Source organism: Hyaena hyaena, unplaced genomic scaffold (assembly GCF_003009895.1).
Source record: "Hyaena hyaena isolate Hyena2069 unplaced genomic scaffold, ASM300989v1 scaffold_796, whole genome shotgun sequence".
In the NCBI taxonomy this organism is placed as follows: Eukaryota; Metazoa; Chordata; class Mammalia; order Carnivora; family Hyaenidae; genus Hyaena; species Hyaena hyaena.
Window position 1 is genome coordinate 835,206 of NW_024081429.1, and position 19,313 is coordinate 854,518.

The 19,313-nt window shown below is 54.3% G+C and overlaps 1 protein-coding gene across 1 annotated transcript in view; it reads right to left on the reverse strand.

Moving 5' to 3' along the window:
* Positions 1 to 1,868: 1,868 nt before the first annotated feature.
* The window catches only part of XKR5 (XK related 5), a 22,294-nt gene continuing 4,849 nt past the window's right edge, over positions 1,869 to 19,313 (reverse strand). Inside the window, 6 exon segments of the mRNA XM_039219172.1 lie at positions 1,869 to 3,092; positions 5,583 to 5,694; positions 11,775 to 11,944; positions 15,188 to 15,294; positions 15,296 to 15,377; positions 16,380 to 16,564. Coding sequence (XP_039075103.1) covers positions 1,936 to 3,092; positions 5,583 to 5,694; positions 11,775 to 11,944; positions 15,188 to 15,294; positions 15,296 to 15,377; positions 16,380 to 16,564 — 1,813 coding nt within the window. The 3' untranslated portion in view covers positions 1,869 to 1,935.

The following is a 19,313-nucleotide window of genomic DNA, read 5'->3' on the forward strand; positions in this document are numbered from 1 at the left end:
CGGAGGCAGTGATGTGGATAGAACAGATCCAGTATATCATGCTTAGCTTAGCAAGCAGCTGTTATGCTCCTACTGATATTCTATTCTAAGGTCAGCCTCTGGGAGCCTGACTGGTGCCCACAGTCAGGTCACGTGTTTTGTGGGAAACAAACGATCTCATACAACATTAGCCTCACATGAAGCCATGTGGAGCCTGTGGTAGGAGACAAAAGCCCCCATCCTCTGAGCCCCTTCTCTGACCTCTTACTGAGCCCCCCCACCGTGGGGTACACTCCCCCTTTTGCGAGGGGTCACGAGCCCAGCTGCTTCAATTCCAGGTGGCTCCTCGATGCTCTTGACCTGAGGGGCTTGGACCTTCCTTCTAAAAGTGTCACCCTTGGGCCCCATGCATCCTGAGCACAACGATTAGGACAGGTAGTGGAGAAAAGTAGACCCCTGTGCCCAGTAACCCCGTCTTCAAGGTAGCAAGGGCACCCAGTCCTCGGCGAGACGTTGGCACGGAGGGGGAAGGCAGATGTCCCGGCTCAGAGAGGTGCCTTTCATTGTCCTGGGCAGAGTTGCTGATGCTCATGCATGCCATCTATGACCAAACCCTACTTGGGCCCCAGGACCTTTCAACAGGGTCTACTTCCATGTTTCTCTCTGTGTCCAATTTTAGCAAGAATCCTTCTGTATGTAGACGGTCCAACTCCCTAGACACCCCCACCCTATCCCCAGGCGAGCTCTGGCCGCCTGGCCCGCCTCCAGCAGGAATCCTGTTGGGCGGCGTTAGTCAGAACCTTCCCTCAGCCCCTCGGGCTTCCTCAGTACCTTTCCATCCACTGACCCCCACCTGCTCCTGGCCTCTCGGGTCCCACTTGTCCATGTTGTATCTGGAGCTGAGCCCGGCTGCAGACTTTTCTGTCTTCCCCACTGCAATAGTCCTCGGTACCATCTGTTTGCATTGCTGGAGCTACTGTCCGGCTCTGGCTTTTCTCTGACGCTCCTCCGCCGGGCAGTGGCCTGAAGTCCTTTGTCATTACCTGTTGTACCGGGAGTTCTGAGCCATTGGTATATGTGGCCAGCAAGAGGGACAATGGTGGTCCAACAGCTCGCCACGAAGCCACGCTACACTTCCTCTTTGGGCCTTGAATATTGTCCCTGAACCCAGAGGTGTTTGTAAAGGTAAAATGGACGCCTGGCCCTCTACGTGTGGACCACCTTCTGCTTCAGTGGCTTATGACTGAGTTTTTAAATCTTTTTTTAAATGTTTACTTATTTATTTTGAGAGAGAGAGAGAGAGACCACGGAGTTTCATAAAACACACCACAAATATACTGTTAAGAGACCCATAACCACTTTGTTTCAGCAGAAGCAAACTGTAATGAGAACTCAGAATAAAACGGAACTCTGGGCTTTACCTCTGCGTTTCCTGGAAGCCGTAGCAACAACGTAAGATTCAATTAAATTTAAAAACCGGGATCACATCGCTGGTAAGAGGAGGTGGGCAATTTTGACGGGAAGCCCCATCCCCCGCTCCCACAGCGGGACAGGAAAGTGTGTTCTGTGCACATGTGTGCACGTGGTGTTTGCGGGGAGCGCAGAAATAGTCGGTCCAGCTCCTTCAAATGCTTCAGTTGTGGGGCGCCTGGGTGGCTTAGTCGGTTAAGCGTCTGAGCGTCTGACTTTCGCTTAGGTCATGATCTCGCGGTTCATGGGATCGAGCCCCGCGTCAGGCTCTGTGCTGCCTGCCAGCTCAGAGCCTGGAGCCTATTTCAGAGTCTGTGTCTCCCTCTCTCTCTGACCCTCCCCTGCTCACGCTGTCTCTCTCTCTCCTAGAAATAAATAAAAATATTAAAAAAAAAAAACAAAACAAAACAAATGCTTCAGTTGTGCCAACAGGTCTGGAGGGGGTTACACAGAGGGTGTAGGTGTCTGAACCGGGGGCCTCCGGTCTCAAATCTCCAGCGTGACTTGCCCGCCTCTTGCCTTACCCGCAGGGACTGCGGTCACATGGACACACGGTGTGGCCCTCCGGCCGCAGTCCCCATGGGCAGGCTCACACTTGGGGGTGGACGTGAGGCAGGGCTCGTCTGCAGGCCTCAGGCTCACCTTTTGCAATGCCAGCCATGTCCCAGCAGCGGCAGGGAGATTCGGGTCCCCCGGGTGCTCCTGCTGCCCACCACGCGCTGAGCCGCCCAGGGCTCCGGTGGCCAAGCCCGTGCTGGGGCAGAAGCTTCTGGAGCGGCCCGGGCCCAGGATGGGGCTGATGTTGGCCATGGTGGCAGGGAAGGGCCGGGTGGCCGGCCGAGGGGAGGGCATTGCCCTCCTCCCACACAGGGGCGTCTGCAGAGCCGCCTGGCTGTCTTCCCGCTGTGGGGACGTGGCCCTCTCGGCCGTGGCACCAAAGTACAGTGTGGCGCTCTCCTGTCCTCCCCCTCCTCCCCGGCCACCCGCACCCTTGCCCTGCAACGGAGAAACTGCCTCGGCTCCTTCCGTGGCACTGCCCTCCCTCGGTGCAGCTGGCCGCTGCTGGCCGGGAGCCTCATCTGGACTATTGCCGGCTGAAGAGACGTAACTTGAGGTTCCCAGCAGGTCGGCCTCTGCTTTCCAGACAACTTCACAGCCTTTGTCTGAGGAGAGGTGGTCAAGGGGTGACGATGGGAGCCCCTGCTGGGAAGCCCGGGGTGGCCTCGGCTGGCTGTACTGCCAGCCCAACCCCCGCTGAGGGGGACCTAAGAAGCCAGGACCAACTTGTCCAAAGGCTGCGTTGATCTTGGACACATTTCCTGTTTTGAGGGCAAGTTTCAGCAACAGCCAGTGATGGTGACTGAGGAAAGAATCTTCCTGAGCAACCTGGCTTTCCAGCCCAGCCTCCGGGGGTCCCCACTGTGGGCTAGGGGCCCTACCCAGACCTGTTAGCTCATGCCCTTCCTGCGGGCGGGCGCCCGGGTTCCCTAGCCCCTCTCCAGCTATGGCCGAGGCCTGCGGAGAAGGCTCTCCCTCTGCTTTATCACCTGCTGCGACGCCGTGGGCCTTCCGCACCAAGCCCCGCCAGAAGTCTGCGGACTTGGGGTGTAGCAGGCTGTAATAAGTCACCAGCGAGACGCTGCCTGTAAAAGAAGAGAAGGAGGAGTCAAGGTCATGTTCTTTGAAGTCCTGTATCCTCCTCGTGGCTTGAGAATTCCAGACTCTGGAATTCTGAACAGATGACTGTAACTGGGCTCCCAAACAGGACTCTTGCTGGAGTATCAGATCTTTATGTTTTGGGGGGCATTTAAGTAGGCCCCAGCTTCTGCAGGCTGCAGATATGCCTGACCTGGAAATAGTAATAGCCAAGTTCAATCCTGTTGATTCTATGCCTTCTTCCTCGAGGGCGCCTCTGGGCACTCTAGGTATGTAGGCGGCGGGGGGTGGGGGGCGCATAGGCTCATGTTACATGTGTGTGTATGTGCATGTGTGTCAAGTGTCTGCTAGAAACAGAGAAGAGACAGAGGCAGATCACAAGCAGGGGAGGGGCAGAGAGAGGGGGAGACACAGAATCGGTAGCAGGCTCCAGGCTCCCAGCTGTCAGCACAGAGCCCGATGTGGGGCTCAGACTCACAGACCACGAGAAGATGACCTGAGCCAAAGTCTGACGCTTGACCACCTGAGCCATCCAAGCGCCCCTCACTTTCAAGTAACAGAACGAATACTCAGAAGGCAGAGCCATCCACACGGCAGCCGACAGACTCCAGAGCTCGAGGAGGGGGCGGTCAGGATAACCTCAAAAACAAGCCCCAAGGAAAGGCTGAACACATCCATCAAAAAGCCCATATCAAGGAATTTCCACGAGCAGTAGCAACACTTCCTCTGTGCATAAACATCTTAATCATACTGTTGTCAGAGTAATTTATTTTGATCAGAAGTGTTGACGACGGCAATAATTTCTTTAACAGAGCATTCCAGGGGCCTCCCACGTTATTTCCAGTTTCCTGTTGTACTAGATCAAGTGCTTGGTTTCAGGGCACTCACTATAAACAGCAAGGAGCCTGAAGCCGGAGAGGGGGTCAGAGCCCCGGAGGAGCTGGCAGGCGGCAGCGCGACGGAGCTGGGGGCGGGGGGGCTCACACACGGTCCCGTGGACCCTCTCCCTGTACTTCTGGGGGATGAGGTGTGGGGGTAACAAAGCGGGCCTCCTGGGGGGAACGGAGACAGCACTCCTGTGGGGTGAGTGTCGGCCCTGCCGCGGGCGCCCCTCAAACCATTTCTACCCGCCATTCTGAACTCACAATGCTGGTGGGCGAAGGGTCACTCATCTTTTATAATGAGCCACCCAAGGTCAGAAAAGGGAACTAACTCCCCTTATCAGCCAAGTCCACAGTACACACATTTTATGAGTAGCCTTTCAGCCAGCCCACGTCATTCACAGGGTTATGGGTTACAACACCCGGCTGGCATGCAGTAGGAACTCAATAAAAGTTGGTCAAGGGCTCTCAAGCTGTGAGCTAGTGCTGCCTGTTTGTAAAGCCTGTGTGCCTTTGGGGCGCCTGGGGGGCTGAGACAGTGGAGTGTCTGACTTCGGCTCAGGTCATGATCTCATGGTTCATGAGTTCGAGTCCTGCATCGGGCTCTGTGCTGACAGCCCAGAGCCTGGAGCTGCTTCGGATTCTGTGTCTCCCACTCTCTGCCCCTCCCCCGCCTGTGCACTCCATCTCTCAGTAATAAGTAAGTAAACATAAAAAACATTTATAAAGCCTGTGTGCCTTGGACTAGAGCTCACCCACCGTCTTCCTGCTGAGGGCTCCCTCCGGGGCCACCTGGGAGTCCGGGTTTGGGCAGCTCCGGAAAGAGGGGGAGAAGGATCAGCAGGTGGCTCTGTCTGAGCCCTGGAGCTGACCCTTGTCCCCAGCTCCCCGCTCACTGTGCCCTGGGCCACCGCGCTGAGAATGAAAACACCCTCGCTCTCTCCCTCCTTTATTTTCATTTCCCAAGAATGGCCAGGAACCCCCTTCTCAGCTCCCGTCCACCTGTGAAGCCAGGTTAACGCCGTGGGCAAGGTGTGCTCTGAGTCACGCGTTCATTCACAAAGCCAAGCTGACGATCTGAACTGCCAGGCCCCGGGCAGACGCCGGGCGGGAGCAGGGTGTGCGTCCCAGGTCTGCCACCTGCACGGTGTCTGATCTTACAGCACATTATTTAGCTTCCTCTGTGCCACCCTCCTCAGCTCTGGATTGGGGGAAATCTGGCACCCATGTCGTGGGGTTCCTGTCGGCATACAGCACGCGGCGTCATGGGGGGATCCCTGCTCTGCTCCCCGATGCTGGGGTACTGAGGTGGAAAGCAGAGGGGAGTCACGGCTGGACCCCAGCAGAACCCCGAGGAGGATGCCCTGCCCACGAGTCCGTTTTGCTAGAGCGCACAGCGTGGGCATCTGCTTGGGTTCCGGATGAAGGCCGCGTCCAGTTGCTGATGTCCTGGTGGGGCCACAACCGGAGGCACAGTGAGCTCCACGCCTTGGTCTCCAGCTCACCACTGCTGGGCATAGTTTCCTGCTTTTGGTGTTAGTTTATATTGTAAAGAAAAAAGCGGGGGGTGGAGAGGGAGGGAACATCGGGCCTTACCGATCAGAAATCCAGACAGGACTCCGGCGACGGTCCACAGGCTGGTCTGGGAGGCCCCCTGGAGAAAGTCGGTGGCCAACAGCAAAAGGATGATGTTCTCCAGCAGCATGATCTATGGGGCCCAAAGGGAGAGTCACCACCAAAAGTCATGTGCACATGGCCTCGGGGACACTCATCCTAAATTCCGCCGCGGTGTCCTTCAGCATTGGAGGCTCCGTCCTCAATGCCCACTGGGGTGCCCACGGCTGACCCCGCCCCCCAACAGTAGCAGGGTCAAGGTCTGAGAGAGCTTCTCTGGCAAAGGGGGAATTCTCCCTCTTCTCAATGCAGCTCATTAAAATGTCTGCAGAATCATAAATGCACATGGAACGTAAGGGCAGAGCCCACGTGGCTATTGGGGCTCCCTTTGCTGAGTCAGGTGGGCTGAGGGAGGGGACTTTTATTTCCAGTTTTAGACATTTCACATTCTCATGTTGAGTGCACGTGTGTCTTAGTTTTATCATGCAATAATTAAAAGTATCTGAAGAGCTCAAAACCCCATTAAATTCCTGAAATCCAGTACACTAGTGTCATAAACTTTTATAATGACGTTAGTGTCGTTTGTTCAATTATGTGCCTCTTTAGAGGTAAATTTGGCCTGTGGCCCAAGTGACAGCAAGGGAAGGCACTCCTGCTGGCTGAAAATGGAGCCTTCCTCCATGGTCCAAAATGGCGGCCACTCTTACAGAAGGCTCTTCCTACCCCCATCCAGGCTGGCTTCTTAACTCTGGTTGCCAGTTTTTATATATATATTTATATATTATTTATATATATTTATATATTATTTATATATTTATATTATATATATTTTTTAAAATACATAAACAAATTGGACGTAATTAGAAGATGATATATTTCAATATTATGTAGGAGACGTTAAAAACTAAACTCTAATACCGTTAGGCCAAAAGTCTTGGAAATTTTTGCCACGGTCATACATGGGCACCATTTTAACTCCAGGAAAGTCAGCTAAGAAGAGAATTGAAACTGTTATTAAGAGCTGCTCAACAACCCTAAGGATGCCCACTCTCCCCAGGCCTCTAGGCTATGGGCAGCAGTGTTTCCAAGGTTCAGGACGCATATTTCAGCAATAAGTGGCATTACCCACTGGCCCAGTCCACAAAAGGTGGGGTTTCTCTCTCTCTGCTCCTTACATTAACCACGTCTCATCAGCTATCTGGTCTGTTGAGCCCAATCCGTATGTTTGTCTCAAATCCATTGCCTTTTGCCTGTCCTTCCTGCCATTTTCAAAGTGTGACCCTGTCACTTCCTGTCTGGGTCCTGTTCCCTCTGCCTTCGTGACCCATCCACAATCTCTCCTCCACACCACTGCCCGGTAATCTGCTTCACCTGCAGATCAGACCTTGTCACCTCCCCCAACACACCTCGAGACAGCCCCATCTCAGCCTAGGGCCACCAAGACCCCATCCCCGATCATGCAGGCAATCCTGTTTACAGAGCATCCCCGAGTTCCCTTTCCAGAATCATCCTCCAACATGCGGCTCCCACAATGACTACAGATGTGATGGGCCACAAGTGCTGCCTGGCTGCCCAGATGCCGGTAAAACAGTATTCCGGAGTGTGTCCATGAGGGTGTTTCCAGAAGAGGTTAGCGTTTCAATCAGTACACTGAGTAAAGACCATGACCCTCGGCAGTGCAGGTGGGCCCCGTCCAATCTGTGTGTGTGTGTGGGGGGGCCAACAGAAGAAGAAAGTGAAGGAAGGCAAATCCTCTCTCTTCTTGAGCTGAGACACCCATCTTCTCCTGTCCTTGGACAATGGGCTCCTAGCGCTTGGTCCTCTGGACTCAGACTGAATTACATCACGTTTTCCTGGTTCTCCGGCTTCTAGACAGCATACTGTGTCCCACCTCAGCCTCCATGATCGCATGAGCCAATCCCCATAATAACCCCTCTTAAGTATTTCTACATACCCTACGGGTTCTGTCTCTCCAGAGAACCCTGACAGATACGATGACATTCCGCTGACAGACTCTCCTCGACCAAAGCTGACACAGAAGGCATCTCGAAGCCCTCGATCAGCCTCAAGCTGGTCAAAGTACAGCAAATACTTCTATCGCCGCTCCACTCTCTCCTCACCCCTACACGTTGAGAGAACAAACACTAACACAGCTCCTAACCACTCACGGCTGCATCCCTAAGGTGAGGACCCTGGCCCCAATCAAGTTTCTGCCTAAGGAAGCGAACACTGCTGGGAAGATTTCCTGTTCATTCCAGCCAAAGTCTGGGGAAAGGCAGTTAGGCCCTGACCCCCCTCTTAGACCTATTACTTTAGAAAGCTTGTAAGTGCAGGGGTGCCTGTGTGGCTCAGTGGGTTCAGCGTCCAACTCTGGACTTCGGCTCAGGTCATGATCTCACGGTTTTGTGAGTTCAAGCCCTGCATCAGGCTCTGAGCTGACAGTGTGGAGGCTACTTGGGATTCTCTCTCTCTGTCCCTCCCCTGCTCGGGCTGTCTCTGTCTCTCTCAAAATAAACGGAAGGAAGGAAGGAAGGAAGGAAGGAAGGAAGGAAGGAAGGAAGGAAGGAAGGAAGGAAGGAAGGAAGGAAGCCTAGGCATACAAATCCTTTCTCTGTGTCTCTGAGGTGTAAGTTGTCTGCCATCCAGAATGGCCTCCTCAAGGACCTGAGAGCCGTCTCTTTGAACTGCTAACATTCAAGATCAGCCTGCAGGCCTGGCAGGCGGGGTTGGGGGCGGTGGAGAGCTTGCTCTAACTTGCATGAACTACAGCCTCCTGTCATTCAGATACAAGAAGTGAGGGCCTCCCGATAAATGCCAGCAAACTAGATATCACAGTCCAATTAAGCTTCCCTTTCCCACTTGCCATACATTTCCTTTCCCTTGATCTGCTCAAACGTCCCCTCCACATCCCCAGCGTCCCTTTAACATATGCACGCACCTCTGCACAACAGACGAGGTGGGCTCCTGCCTGACCCTCTTCCCTGCTGCGATGGACTTCACTAGCTCTGTTTTCATCGCCTTTATTTTTTTTAACTTTTTAAAATATTTGCTTATTTTTGAGAGAGAGAGAGAGAGACAGCGTGAGCAGGGGAGGGTCAGAGAGAGGGAGACACAGAATCTGAAGCAGCTCCAGGCTCTGAGCTGTCAGCACGGAGCCGGACACGGGGCTCGAACCCACAAACCGTGCGATCCTGACCTCAGCTGCGGCCGGACAGTTAACCGACTGAGCCACCAGTCGGCGCCCCTGAGGTGCCCCTCGCTGCATTAACTAGGGGCCTGGTCCAGCTTATCCTCCGTGCCACCGCACGCGTGTTCCTGGGGACTCCTTGGTACTCCGTGTTTTGCTTCTGTAGCGTTTTCCTGAAATGCCCCGGAGCCCTCACCACGCCTTCTCCGGGCCGCGTTCAGCTCGGAGACCCGGCTGTACCGCCTGCCTTGGCCGCTGGTACTCCTGCAGGTGTCTGAGCGTCATTTCTCTGGCCACAGCGGCTGCGTCCATGCGTCTGCGTCTCTGGCCCCTGAGAATCGACCTGCCCACACCCTGGCATCGGATCCCCTGCTGGCGCACGAAGGAGGCCGTGTGCGCAGGCTCAGCTGAACAAACGGGTGGCACGGGTGGCACATGGGAGGGGTCACACCTGGCTTTCCCCTTCCCACACCCCCAGGGGCCGGTTTCCACCTGTGGGGCAGAAGGTCAGGTGAACGTTCTCCATTGGGCTGACCATCGGCACCACGTGATGCGCTTCTGAAATGCCGACTCCAGGCCCCACTCGGACCTGCTGGGTGGAGCCGCTGACACGGCACCTGCGACCGACTTTGAAGAGGCTCCCGAGTGCCGGTGACAATCACCCAGGCTGAGACGTGGTCCCACAGTGGCCCCAAGGCCTTTCAGCTCAATGCTCCCAGCTCCCTGCCCGGCCACCGCTGGCCCCACAGCATCAGACCATGCTGTCTGAGCAGATCCCTGACCGTTCCACGCCTCAGTGTCTGCATCTGTAAAATGGGTTTCGGTTCATCGAGTGTGGTGAGAAAGAAGATAGTTAATGAATGAGCTTAGAACAGCGCCTGGTGGCTTGGGGCGCCTGGGTGGCTTAGTCGGTTAAGCGTCCGACTTTCGCTTAGGTCATGATCTCGCGGTTCGTGGGTTCGAGCCCCGCGTCGGGCTCTGTGCTGACTGCCAGCTCAGAGCCTGGAGCCTGTTTCGGTCTGTGACTCCCTCTCTCTCTGACCCTCCCCTGCTCACTCTCTCTCTCTCTCTCCTAGAAATAAATAAAACATTAAAAAAAAAAAAAAAAGAACAGCGCCTGGCGCCGGACGACCCTGCCCGAGCTGTTAGCTGTACTAAGGGTTCTGTTAGGATTCCCAGGGTCTGAAGGTGAGAACAAGAGGTCTCAGGACAGGAACTCATCACGGCACAGGACCTACAGGAATACAAACGCTTTGTGCTTTTGTCGAGTGAATCAGTGAGAGAATTCCAGAGGTCCCTGCTTTGACCTTGGAGACAGGTTTCCATTATTTAAGCAAAGCCATTAGCCATTAAAATCCAGAGCGACCCCAAGCCCCCAGGCCCATCCCCCTCAGCAAGTGGATGTCCAAGTAGCCTGCGGTCTTCTGGCTTCTGGAACAGCAGCAACAGAGGCAGGTGCAGCGTTAACTTTCTCTTCGGCGACGCTGCACACTTCACCCCAAAGGAGTGACATTCTGTCGGGGCCGGGGCTCCTGTCTCTCCCAGGGAAGGCGCCTGCTGGGGACGGCGCGGCAGGCCTGACGTTGGAGCGGTGTTGGCAGGAGGCTGGGACCAGACGCCCGGGGATCAGGGCCCCGCCTGGGCAACCTCGCTGGCCAGCCCGTGACCCTGGACGTGCCAGGTCACCTCCGTGGGTGGAGTCCCCAGCTGTGACGAGCCCGCAGGAGTGAGGCTGCGCGGGAGGCTGGACAGTAAACATACCTGCATCTGAGGAGTCCGCCTTCTGCCTGAGGGGCCAGTGACGGATCTTCCGGAGCCGCGAATGTGACCCCTCTCTGGATGCACAGGCTCCTCAGCAGCCCGCCCTCCTCCCGCACAGCGACATGGTGTACCGTTATTCCTGGTTCTCAGACGGGGAAATCGAGGTCTGGAGCGGCTCCATACCACGTCCTGCACCACGAATCCTCACGGTCTGTGGGCCCCGTAGCCTGTGGGGTTGATAAGCCACTCGGGGCTCCCCTAAAAACAGGAGATGACCACACCACCCGCTGCCTCCTAGACACTTCCGTGGGCTCATGGCTCCATCCTGGAAGGCCCCTGAGAGTCTCCTCCGCTTTCTAGCGCCAACAATGGCCACGATGTGTTGGTTATTTGGTGCCAGATTATGTATTTAGTCTTCAGTGTGGGCCCTGAGAAGCGGGCGGAGCCTATAAAACCATCGCAGGAATGTGAGAGGCCCTGTTCCTAAAGTGCGATGAGAAAACAGCTTCAGGGCGTTTAAATCCTCGGCCAAGTGCATTGGTGACAGTAAATGGTGAGCCACAGCTCCAACGCAAGCGCCCATCTCCAAACCTGTGTTCTGCGGCGCTGGCTGCATTTTCTCACCGTTGCTCTTTGCCATGCAGCTAACCTGCCCCCTTCTAGACGGGGGCGCCTCTGGTCGCCCGACAGGAAGTGATCCCCGCCACACCCGTGAGTTCACACCGGCTTGGCTACTAGGACTTACCCACATTCTGCCTCATGGGCTGCTTATTTGGGAATGGAGCCCATCCCCCCACTGGGCTAGAAGGCGGCCCGATGACAGGCATTCTGTCACCTCCGTGGTTTTTGCAACATCCTAGGAACCAGCATGGAACTCGGTGATGACTGAGCCGATTAACTAGGATGCTGCGTATATGACATGACACAGGTGAGCTGCGATTATAGTTATCAGATGTAGGCAGTTGTTCAAAAAACACAGTTCCTACTACGTGAACTGTGTGGCAACAACTGGATGTCAGACTACGATGTTCGGAGCCTGTCACTGTCAAGATAGTGATTCCTTTCAGGATTTTTCCTAAGACCAAGCTACTTCTTCTTCAGTAGATTCGGGTGCACAAGTACACACAGGCCCACATGTACACTCACACACATGTGCACACACGCGTCCCTCTATACATATGAAATTTATGAAGTTAGGAGTCAAGAAAGCCATCTCTGCCACTTGCCATATAGAACACGGCCATGCGATTTCTGGAAGGGCCGTCCCAGACGTTGAGGTAGCAGAGGATGTACACGGCCCCCACCAGCAGGTTGAACAGCCTCCAATGGCAGGTGCTGTCGATGATGTCGCTCTGCTGTGCCACAAGCCAGAAGGTCATCACCAGCCAGTGGGCACCTGGAGGGAGGCAGGCCATGGAAGTCAGGGTCCGGGAGGGGCCCTGGGGAGGGGCTCCGGGGAGGGGCTGGGGCACCGACAAGGAGACGGGGCGGGGGGGGGGGCTCGGAGCCATCCTGTCTGTCCTGACCCCACCAGACTCAGCTTCCGAGACGAGCGACCAAAACCCAGGAGGGATCTGCAACTTTTATCACCAGTAGCTTTTATCTTTGCCCAAAGTATCTCACCTGGTCCTCGTAAAGGGCAGTTGAACAATTTGGGGACCAGCACACAAAAGTTAGCCTCAAGGACACCCCCCAGACACTACGTACTGATGCACTTCCAGTTACAGGAGGTGTTTAAGGAGGCTGTTACGAACCCCATGCCTCACTATTTTTTTTTTTTTTTGAGAGAAAGAGGGTGCAAGTGAGAGAGGGGTAGAGAGAGAGGGACAGAGAGGGAAGCCAGGCTTGTGCTGACCTGATGCGGGGCTTGAACTTACAAGCTGTGAGATCATGACCTCCGAAGTCAGATACTTAACCAACCAACTGAGCCACCCAGGCACCTCGGGCTCATTATATTTTAAATCACTGGTTCAAGAGCTGAAAGCCTCCACATCCAATGGAAAGATCTGTATGTGGTCCAGCTATAATTTTTATTCCTATATTTTAAGATGAATAATATCTTACTGAAGTTTGTGCTGAATTTCAAAAAATGAATAAAAACGCCAATGTCTCTTTAGGAGCACAATTTCTTTCAAAAATTTCTCCTTCCTGCCAACAAGGGTATTAACACTTGTTCTAGGCCTCAGTGTAAATATTTCTCAGTGCCTCCTGTTCTCTTAAAACGTGAGTACACTTCCTTCTAACAGAGTGTATTCCCTGATGGCCAGAAGAGATACTTCTGCTCGGTGGGGGACACTGAGACCCCACAATGCTCCTGCAGGGTCAGGTAGACCCCCTTGACACTATTCACATCCACGTACCTAGACTGAGGTGGGGGTGAGAGGTGGGCTCAGTGGAGGTGCCCTATTTGAAACAGAGAAGATGTCGCAAATCAGCATTCAGAAGACATGGAGGGCTCTCAGAAGCTGGGCCCCCTATCACAGTATGTAGTGGGTATTTTTCTTTCTTTCTTTTTTTTTTTTTTACAAATAGTTTATTGTCAAATTAGTTTCTACATAACACTCAGTGCTCATCCCCAAAGTGCCCTCCTCCGTGCCCATCCCCCCTCCCCCCCACACCCATCAGTCCTCAGTTTTTGTCAGCATTCAAGAGTCTCTCATGGTTTGCCTCTCTCCCTTTCCCCCACCATTTCCGCCCTTCTTCTCCCCCTCGTTCCTCCGTCAAGTTCCTCCTAATCCTCCTATACGTGCAAACATATGATATTTGTCCTTCTCTGCCTGACTTATTTCGCTCAGCATAACACCCTCAAGGTCCATCCATGTTGCTACACATGGCCAGATTTCATTGTTTCTCATTGCCATGGAGTATTCCATGGTATAGATAAACCACATCTTCTTGATCCATTCATCTGTTGATGGACACTTAGGCTCCTTCCATGTTTTAGCTATTGTGGAGAGTGCTGCTATGAACATTGGGGTACATGTGCCCCTATGCCTCAGCATTTCTGTATCCCTTGGGTAAATTCCTAGCAGTGCTATTGCTGGGTCATAAGGGAGTTCTATTGTTAGTTTCCTGAGGAACCTCCACACTGTTTTCCAGAGGGGCTGTACCAGTTTACATTCCCACCAACAGTGTAGGAGGGCGCCCGTTTCTCCACATCCTCGCCAGCATCTAGAGTTCTCTGATTTGCTCATTTTAGCCACTCTGACTGGCGTGAGGTGGTATCTCAGTGTGGTTTTGATTTGTATTTCCCTGATGAGGAGGGATGCTGAGCATCGTTTCATGTGTCTGTTGGCCATCTGGATGTCCTCTTTGGAGAAGTGTCTGTTCATGTCTTCTGCCCATTTCTTCACTGGGTTGTTTGTTTTTCGGGCGTGGAGTTTGGTGAGTTCCTTATAGATTCTGGATATTAACCCTTTATCTGATATGTTATTTGCAACTATCTTTTCCCATTCCGTTGGTTGCCTATTAATTTTCTGGGTTGTTTCCTTGGCTGTGCAGAAGCTTTTAATCTTTATGAGGTCCCAACAGTTTATTTTTGCTCTTGATACCCTTGCTTTTGGGGATGTGTCAAGTAAGAAGTTGCTGCGGTGGAGGTCAAGGAGGTTGTTTCCTGCTTTCTCCTCTAGGGTGTTGATAGTTTCCTGTCTCACGTTCAGGTCCTTTATCCATTTTGAGTTGATTTTTGTGCATGGTGTGAGAAAATGATCTAGTTTCATTCTTCTGCATGTTGCTGTCCAGTTCTCCCAACACCATCTGTTAAAAAGGCTGTCTTTTTTCCATTGGATATTCTTTCCTGCTTTGTCAAAGATCAGTTGGCTGTATACTTTTGGGTCCATGTAGTGGGTATTTTTGTGTTACATCAGGACAGGCGGGACCCTATGCCTCCCTCCTGTCTTTCTACAGAAGGATCTCAGCCGTGATACGGGACATGGTCTTCGGAGGAATGCTCAGAGCACCTGTAGCTGTGGTCTGGAGCCGGCCAGGCTGAGGGCTGGGCTATCTACATCACAGGAGCGTGTCTCCAGAGAGACAGCCACCATATACTGGCCCCTCACCGCACCCCTGTGGCGGATGGGGTCTCTTTCTTCAAGCTCTGGACTGTGGACGGGTCATTACTACTTTGACAGGTATTATACAGCAGAAGCCGTGCTGACCCAGGGCTCGGCTGGCCTTAGGGGGCCGGCAGCGTCCCTCTGATGTCTCCTGGAACCCCCATCCACCCTGTCCACGCCCAGGCTGCTCTGCTGAGGAGAAAGGGCACACGGGCACCCATACAGACTGAGGCCGCCGTCTGTATGCCCAGCCCAGTAGAGCCTCCTTATGAATTCCTACAGCGCCCACCTGAGGCCCCCTGAGCAGGAACGCCCGTGGCCCCTCAGAAGGGAGTACGATGGTGGTAAATGGTTACTTTAAGGCATTAAGTACTTCATACGTATGTGATGAATCACTAAATTCTATTCCTGAAATCATCATGACACTACATGTTAACTAACGTGGATTTAAGTTAAAAATAATAATAAAAAATAAACACATAAATGATGGGGGATAAAATAAAATGCATCCAACAAAACAGAAGGCGTTCCATCCCGGCTGGTCTGTTGCACACAGCGACAGCCGCGGAACACGCTCCACTCACCTCCAAACACGAGAGCCCAGGCGCGGTGAGCGCGGACGAAGAGAAGCAGACTGGGGACGCGGGCGCCCAGCATGCCCATCCTCCAGAGCCGCTGGCAGAGCAGGGCGGCCCGGCCTCGCCAGGCCCGGGAAGCAGGCGTAGCCCACCAGGGCCCAGGCCGGCGCGGACCAGGAGCACAGCGCGCTCACGCCTGGAAGGCGAGCGGACGACAAGCGCGCTGCGGGCTGGCCCACGCCTCCGGACGGCCCGGCCCAGCGCCCCGGTGCGGAGAGGGTGCCGCGGCTCGGCAGGGACACGTGTGCACACGCACAGCAGCCGGTCCTCTGCACAACGCAGGGCGGGCGCTTTCCCGGCACGCGAGCGGGGCCCTTCCCTTCCAGGCCCTTTGAGAAAAGTGTGGGGGGCACTGACCCTCGCGGCCCTCCGCCCAAGCTCTGTGTAAGGACGCAGCTGAAGGGGGCGCCTGGCCACGGAGCGCCATCCCAAAGTACTGGGCGCGCAAACTGTCTCCGTCCCGGTTTTCCGCAGCAGGACAGGCGTGGGGGACAGGCTTGGGGCGTGTTTTCTTGGAGCCAGTGTCCCTTCATGTGGGGGTTTAGCCAGAGAAATAAAGTCAGAACACAGAGCGTGCCAGGCCGCACGATAAAGACGGACAGAAGCACAGCGCAGCCGTGAGTTCTAGGGCCGTATCATGAGCACACACAAATGTGGGCGCTCCCCAGAGAGGGGGGAGGAGGAGGAGGCTGGCGGAGAGTCAAGAGGAGCCCAGGAGGAAATGGGAGGGGGGGAGACTACGCCATAGAAAATGCAGGCTGGTGACACGGTGACATGTTTCACGCATGAGATTTGCTCTCGGTGGGTTAGGCCTCTGGCTGCGTCAAGTTAGGCCAGTGCCTGAGGACATGGGAGAAACTGAGGCACTGGTGCCCCTGAGGGACAGCGTGTGGTCCCTTCCCGAGTACGTCCAGGGCCGTGTGACTATGCACCACCTCCGTCTTGTGGACTGACCCGCAAAGGAAGCCCACCTCAAACAGAAGCCCGTTTGGGCTGTCGTCTCATGCCAGCAAGCGCGGGCTGCCCCAATTCTCCCCAGCACGGGCAGATCTGGGGCTGCCAGGCTTTTCAAAGTCCCTCATTTCTACTCCCCTCGGGAAGTAGGGGGGTCTGTGCTCGGGGGTCGGACATGTCTCACCTGGCACCACGTCTGTGAAGTCCGAGGCGAGGAAAACGTACGTTTGAAGCAGCAGGTGGGGCCCCGTCTGCAGGAGGGCTTCCAGGAGGCGGAGGGCCGATACGTCGGCCTCCTGCAGCAGCAGCTGGCCTCGGCGGGAGGCTTCCCGCTCCGTCCGTAGAGCAGCAACGGCGGTGTCCCAATGCCTGAGGATGAGCAAGGGCCCGGGTGCAGAGTCAGGCTGTGACAGCTTTCACAGGATGCCCACACCCCTTTTTCTGGCCTATCATATGCAGGATTCTAAAATTTTTAAAAATACTTTTTTTTTTTTTGAGAGAGAGAGAGCGAGTGAGCCTGAGCAGGGGAGGGGCAGAGAGAGAGAGAGAGACAGAATCCCAAGCAGGTTCCGCACCGTCAGAGCAGAGCCCAATGCAGGCCTCGAACTCACAAGCCATGACGTGATGGCCTGAGCCGAAGAATCGGCGCTAAAGCACTGTCTGGAGACAGCCAGCTGCCAACTGCCTGGTCCCAGGAGGCGGGCCTGGCCCGGAGGACAGCAGGGAGGGGAGGCCAGTCCCCAGCGGTCAGCGGGACTCAGACCACAGGGACACACCAGCTCCCCCAGGCTGGGCGACATTCCTATGGTCCATGAAAAGGAATCAACACAAGAAAAAATAAATTAGGAAACGTTCCTGTACCTTTCTGTTTCCCATAAACTCATCGTAGAAACCTCCGCCGATACTGCCCTGTGACGAAAGCTGTCTGGAAGGTGACACGGGTCACTCTCCTTCACCACCTGGCACTGTGGACTTTGGGTTTCCGCACAGGGGTCTCCCTCGTGCACCGGTGTCCCTCCCTCACGAGCAGGAACAATGGCGGGGGGGGGGTCACTACACCTGCCTCCAGCACGTGTCCACCAAGTCCACCTGGGATGTGAACCTCTCTTGTTCAAGTTAGGGAAGACTGGAAGTCATTTCAATTTACCTGCCCCTAAATCAGAGCACAACACACCTTCACATCACCTGAAAAGCTCCCTCGCTGAGGAGCTCCCCGGGTCGCTGGCCGTGCAGAGGACAAGTCTCTGTGTGATCTCTGGCCAACATGTCCATGGTCAGGGCGGATGGGGTTGCTCTTCAAAATGGGCTTATTCATGGCTCTGAGGGCCCAGGAAAGATGCTAAGGAAAAGTTTTCCTTTTTCATGACTGGGAATCCCAAAGCTGACTGATTTCTTACCGCGCCTTTGAAGCTGTGATTTCTGACAGGAACATAATGTTAAGAAAAATAACAACAACACAGAAAGCCACAACTGTAAACATCAGGGGGTGTTTCCCTTTCAGTCCTGAATCATCTGCCCCTGAAGCCTTCACTAGTCTGAGGCGCATTTTCACTGGGCTTTCGCCACCTGCTGGAGACAGCAGAAGGCACAAAAGGAAAGCTGTTCTCTAGAAGCCCAAGGCTCCGCCGGGGAAAAGAAACCATATGCACATGAAAAGTTTAAGCAGGAAGAAAACTGTATGGCAGTGAGCGCTGTGGATGGTGGATCGTGGATGGTGGGTTGTATGTAGTGGGTCGTAGTGGAACCAGCCTAGGAACGGAGAACAGCGTGGTCAGGGAGGGCTCCCAGGAAAGAAGGGGTGCACGTACCTTGTACTGGCAGCCAGGGAGCAAGGTCTATGAGAGCATTTGTGGGGCTGGTGGGGTCTCCTGAAAGGTCGGCTCCATCATGGGGGCTTCATGATAGGTGAGGCAGGAGCCGGCCAGCAGGAGTCTCCTAGGGTCTAGCTGAGGGTTTGGGTCTCATTTCTAAGAAATACGAGCAGCCAGGGGGAATTCAGTCCACCTGGTTTTCTGAACGGGGACCTGGATCCTGTTGCAGATTGAGATCACTGGAGAGCCGCTGGGGGTGCCCAGGGTCAAAGCGGATGCCAGGTGGGGGCGGCCGGGGGCAGGGAGCGGACTGGTCAGTAGCTCCTGTCAAATCCCGTCCTTGGGGTTGATGTCTCCAACTGGTCCTTGCTGGTTCCCTTGGATTTCCCACTGGCCCTTGGTCTCCCCCCAGCATTCCATTGCCTTTACTGTCCCCACAGCCATCTCCCTTAGCATCTCATTGGACTGTGTGAGTCCTTTGCTTACACCTTTCCAATGGGTCTCACATGCCTGGAGTAGAACACAAATTCCTTCCCTCGTGACAAGTCCCTGCAGGATGCAACCCAATCTGCCTCCGATCTAGAAAATTCTTGCCCTTGGCTCACATTACAGCAAAGTGCTAGTTGACCAAGCACAGGATCTCTGCGAGCCTTTCTGCCTCCCCCACCTGCCTTGGAAACTGTTTTGAGTCCCATTTCCCTGTGATGAGTGATGTTGGCAATGGCTGTATTTTACATATCTTTAAATATAAGTAACCTTACAGTTCACCTCAACTTCCTCTTTAAGAACTTGTAGCTTCCACTAAAGAAAAATTTCTAAACCAGGAGAGATCCTAAGGATGGGATGAATTAGACAGTCTTCCAACCATTTCATGCCGAGGTTCCAAATGGATTCACACAGCCTTAAACGTTTTTTAAAAAGATGTCCACGGGGTACCTGAGGGGCTCAGTCGGGTAAGCGTCCAACATCAGCTCAGGTCATGATCTCAGAGTCCGTGGGTTCGAGCCCCATGTCGGGCTCTGTGTGACAGCTCAGAGCCTGAAGCCCGCTTCAGATTCCATATCTCTCTTTCTCTCTGCCCCTCCCCTGTCCGCACTCTCTCTCTCTCTTTCAAAACTAAACATTAAAAAAAAAAAAAAAAGATTCCACAACATGTATCATTATAGTGGAAATGTAAAAACTAAATGGAGAGGGGCGCCTGGGTGGCTTAGTCAGTTAAGCGTCCGACTTTCGCTTAGGTCATGATCTCGCGGTTTGTGGGTTCGAGCCCCGCGTCGGGCTCTGTGCTGACTGCCAGCTCAGAGCCT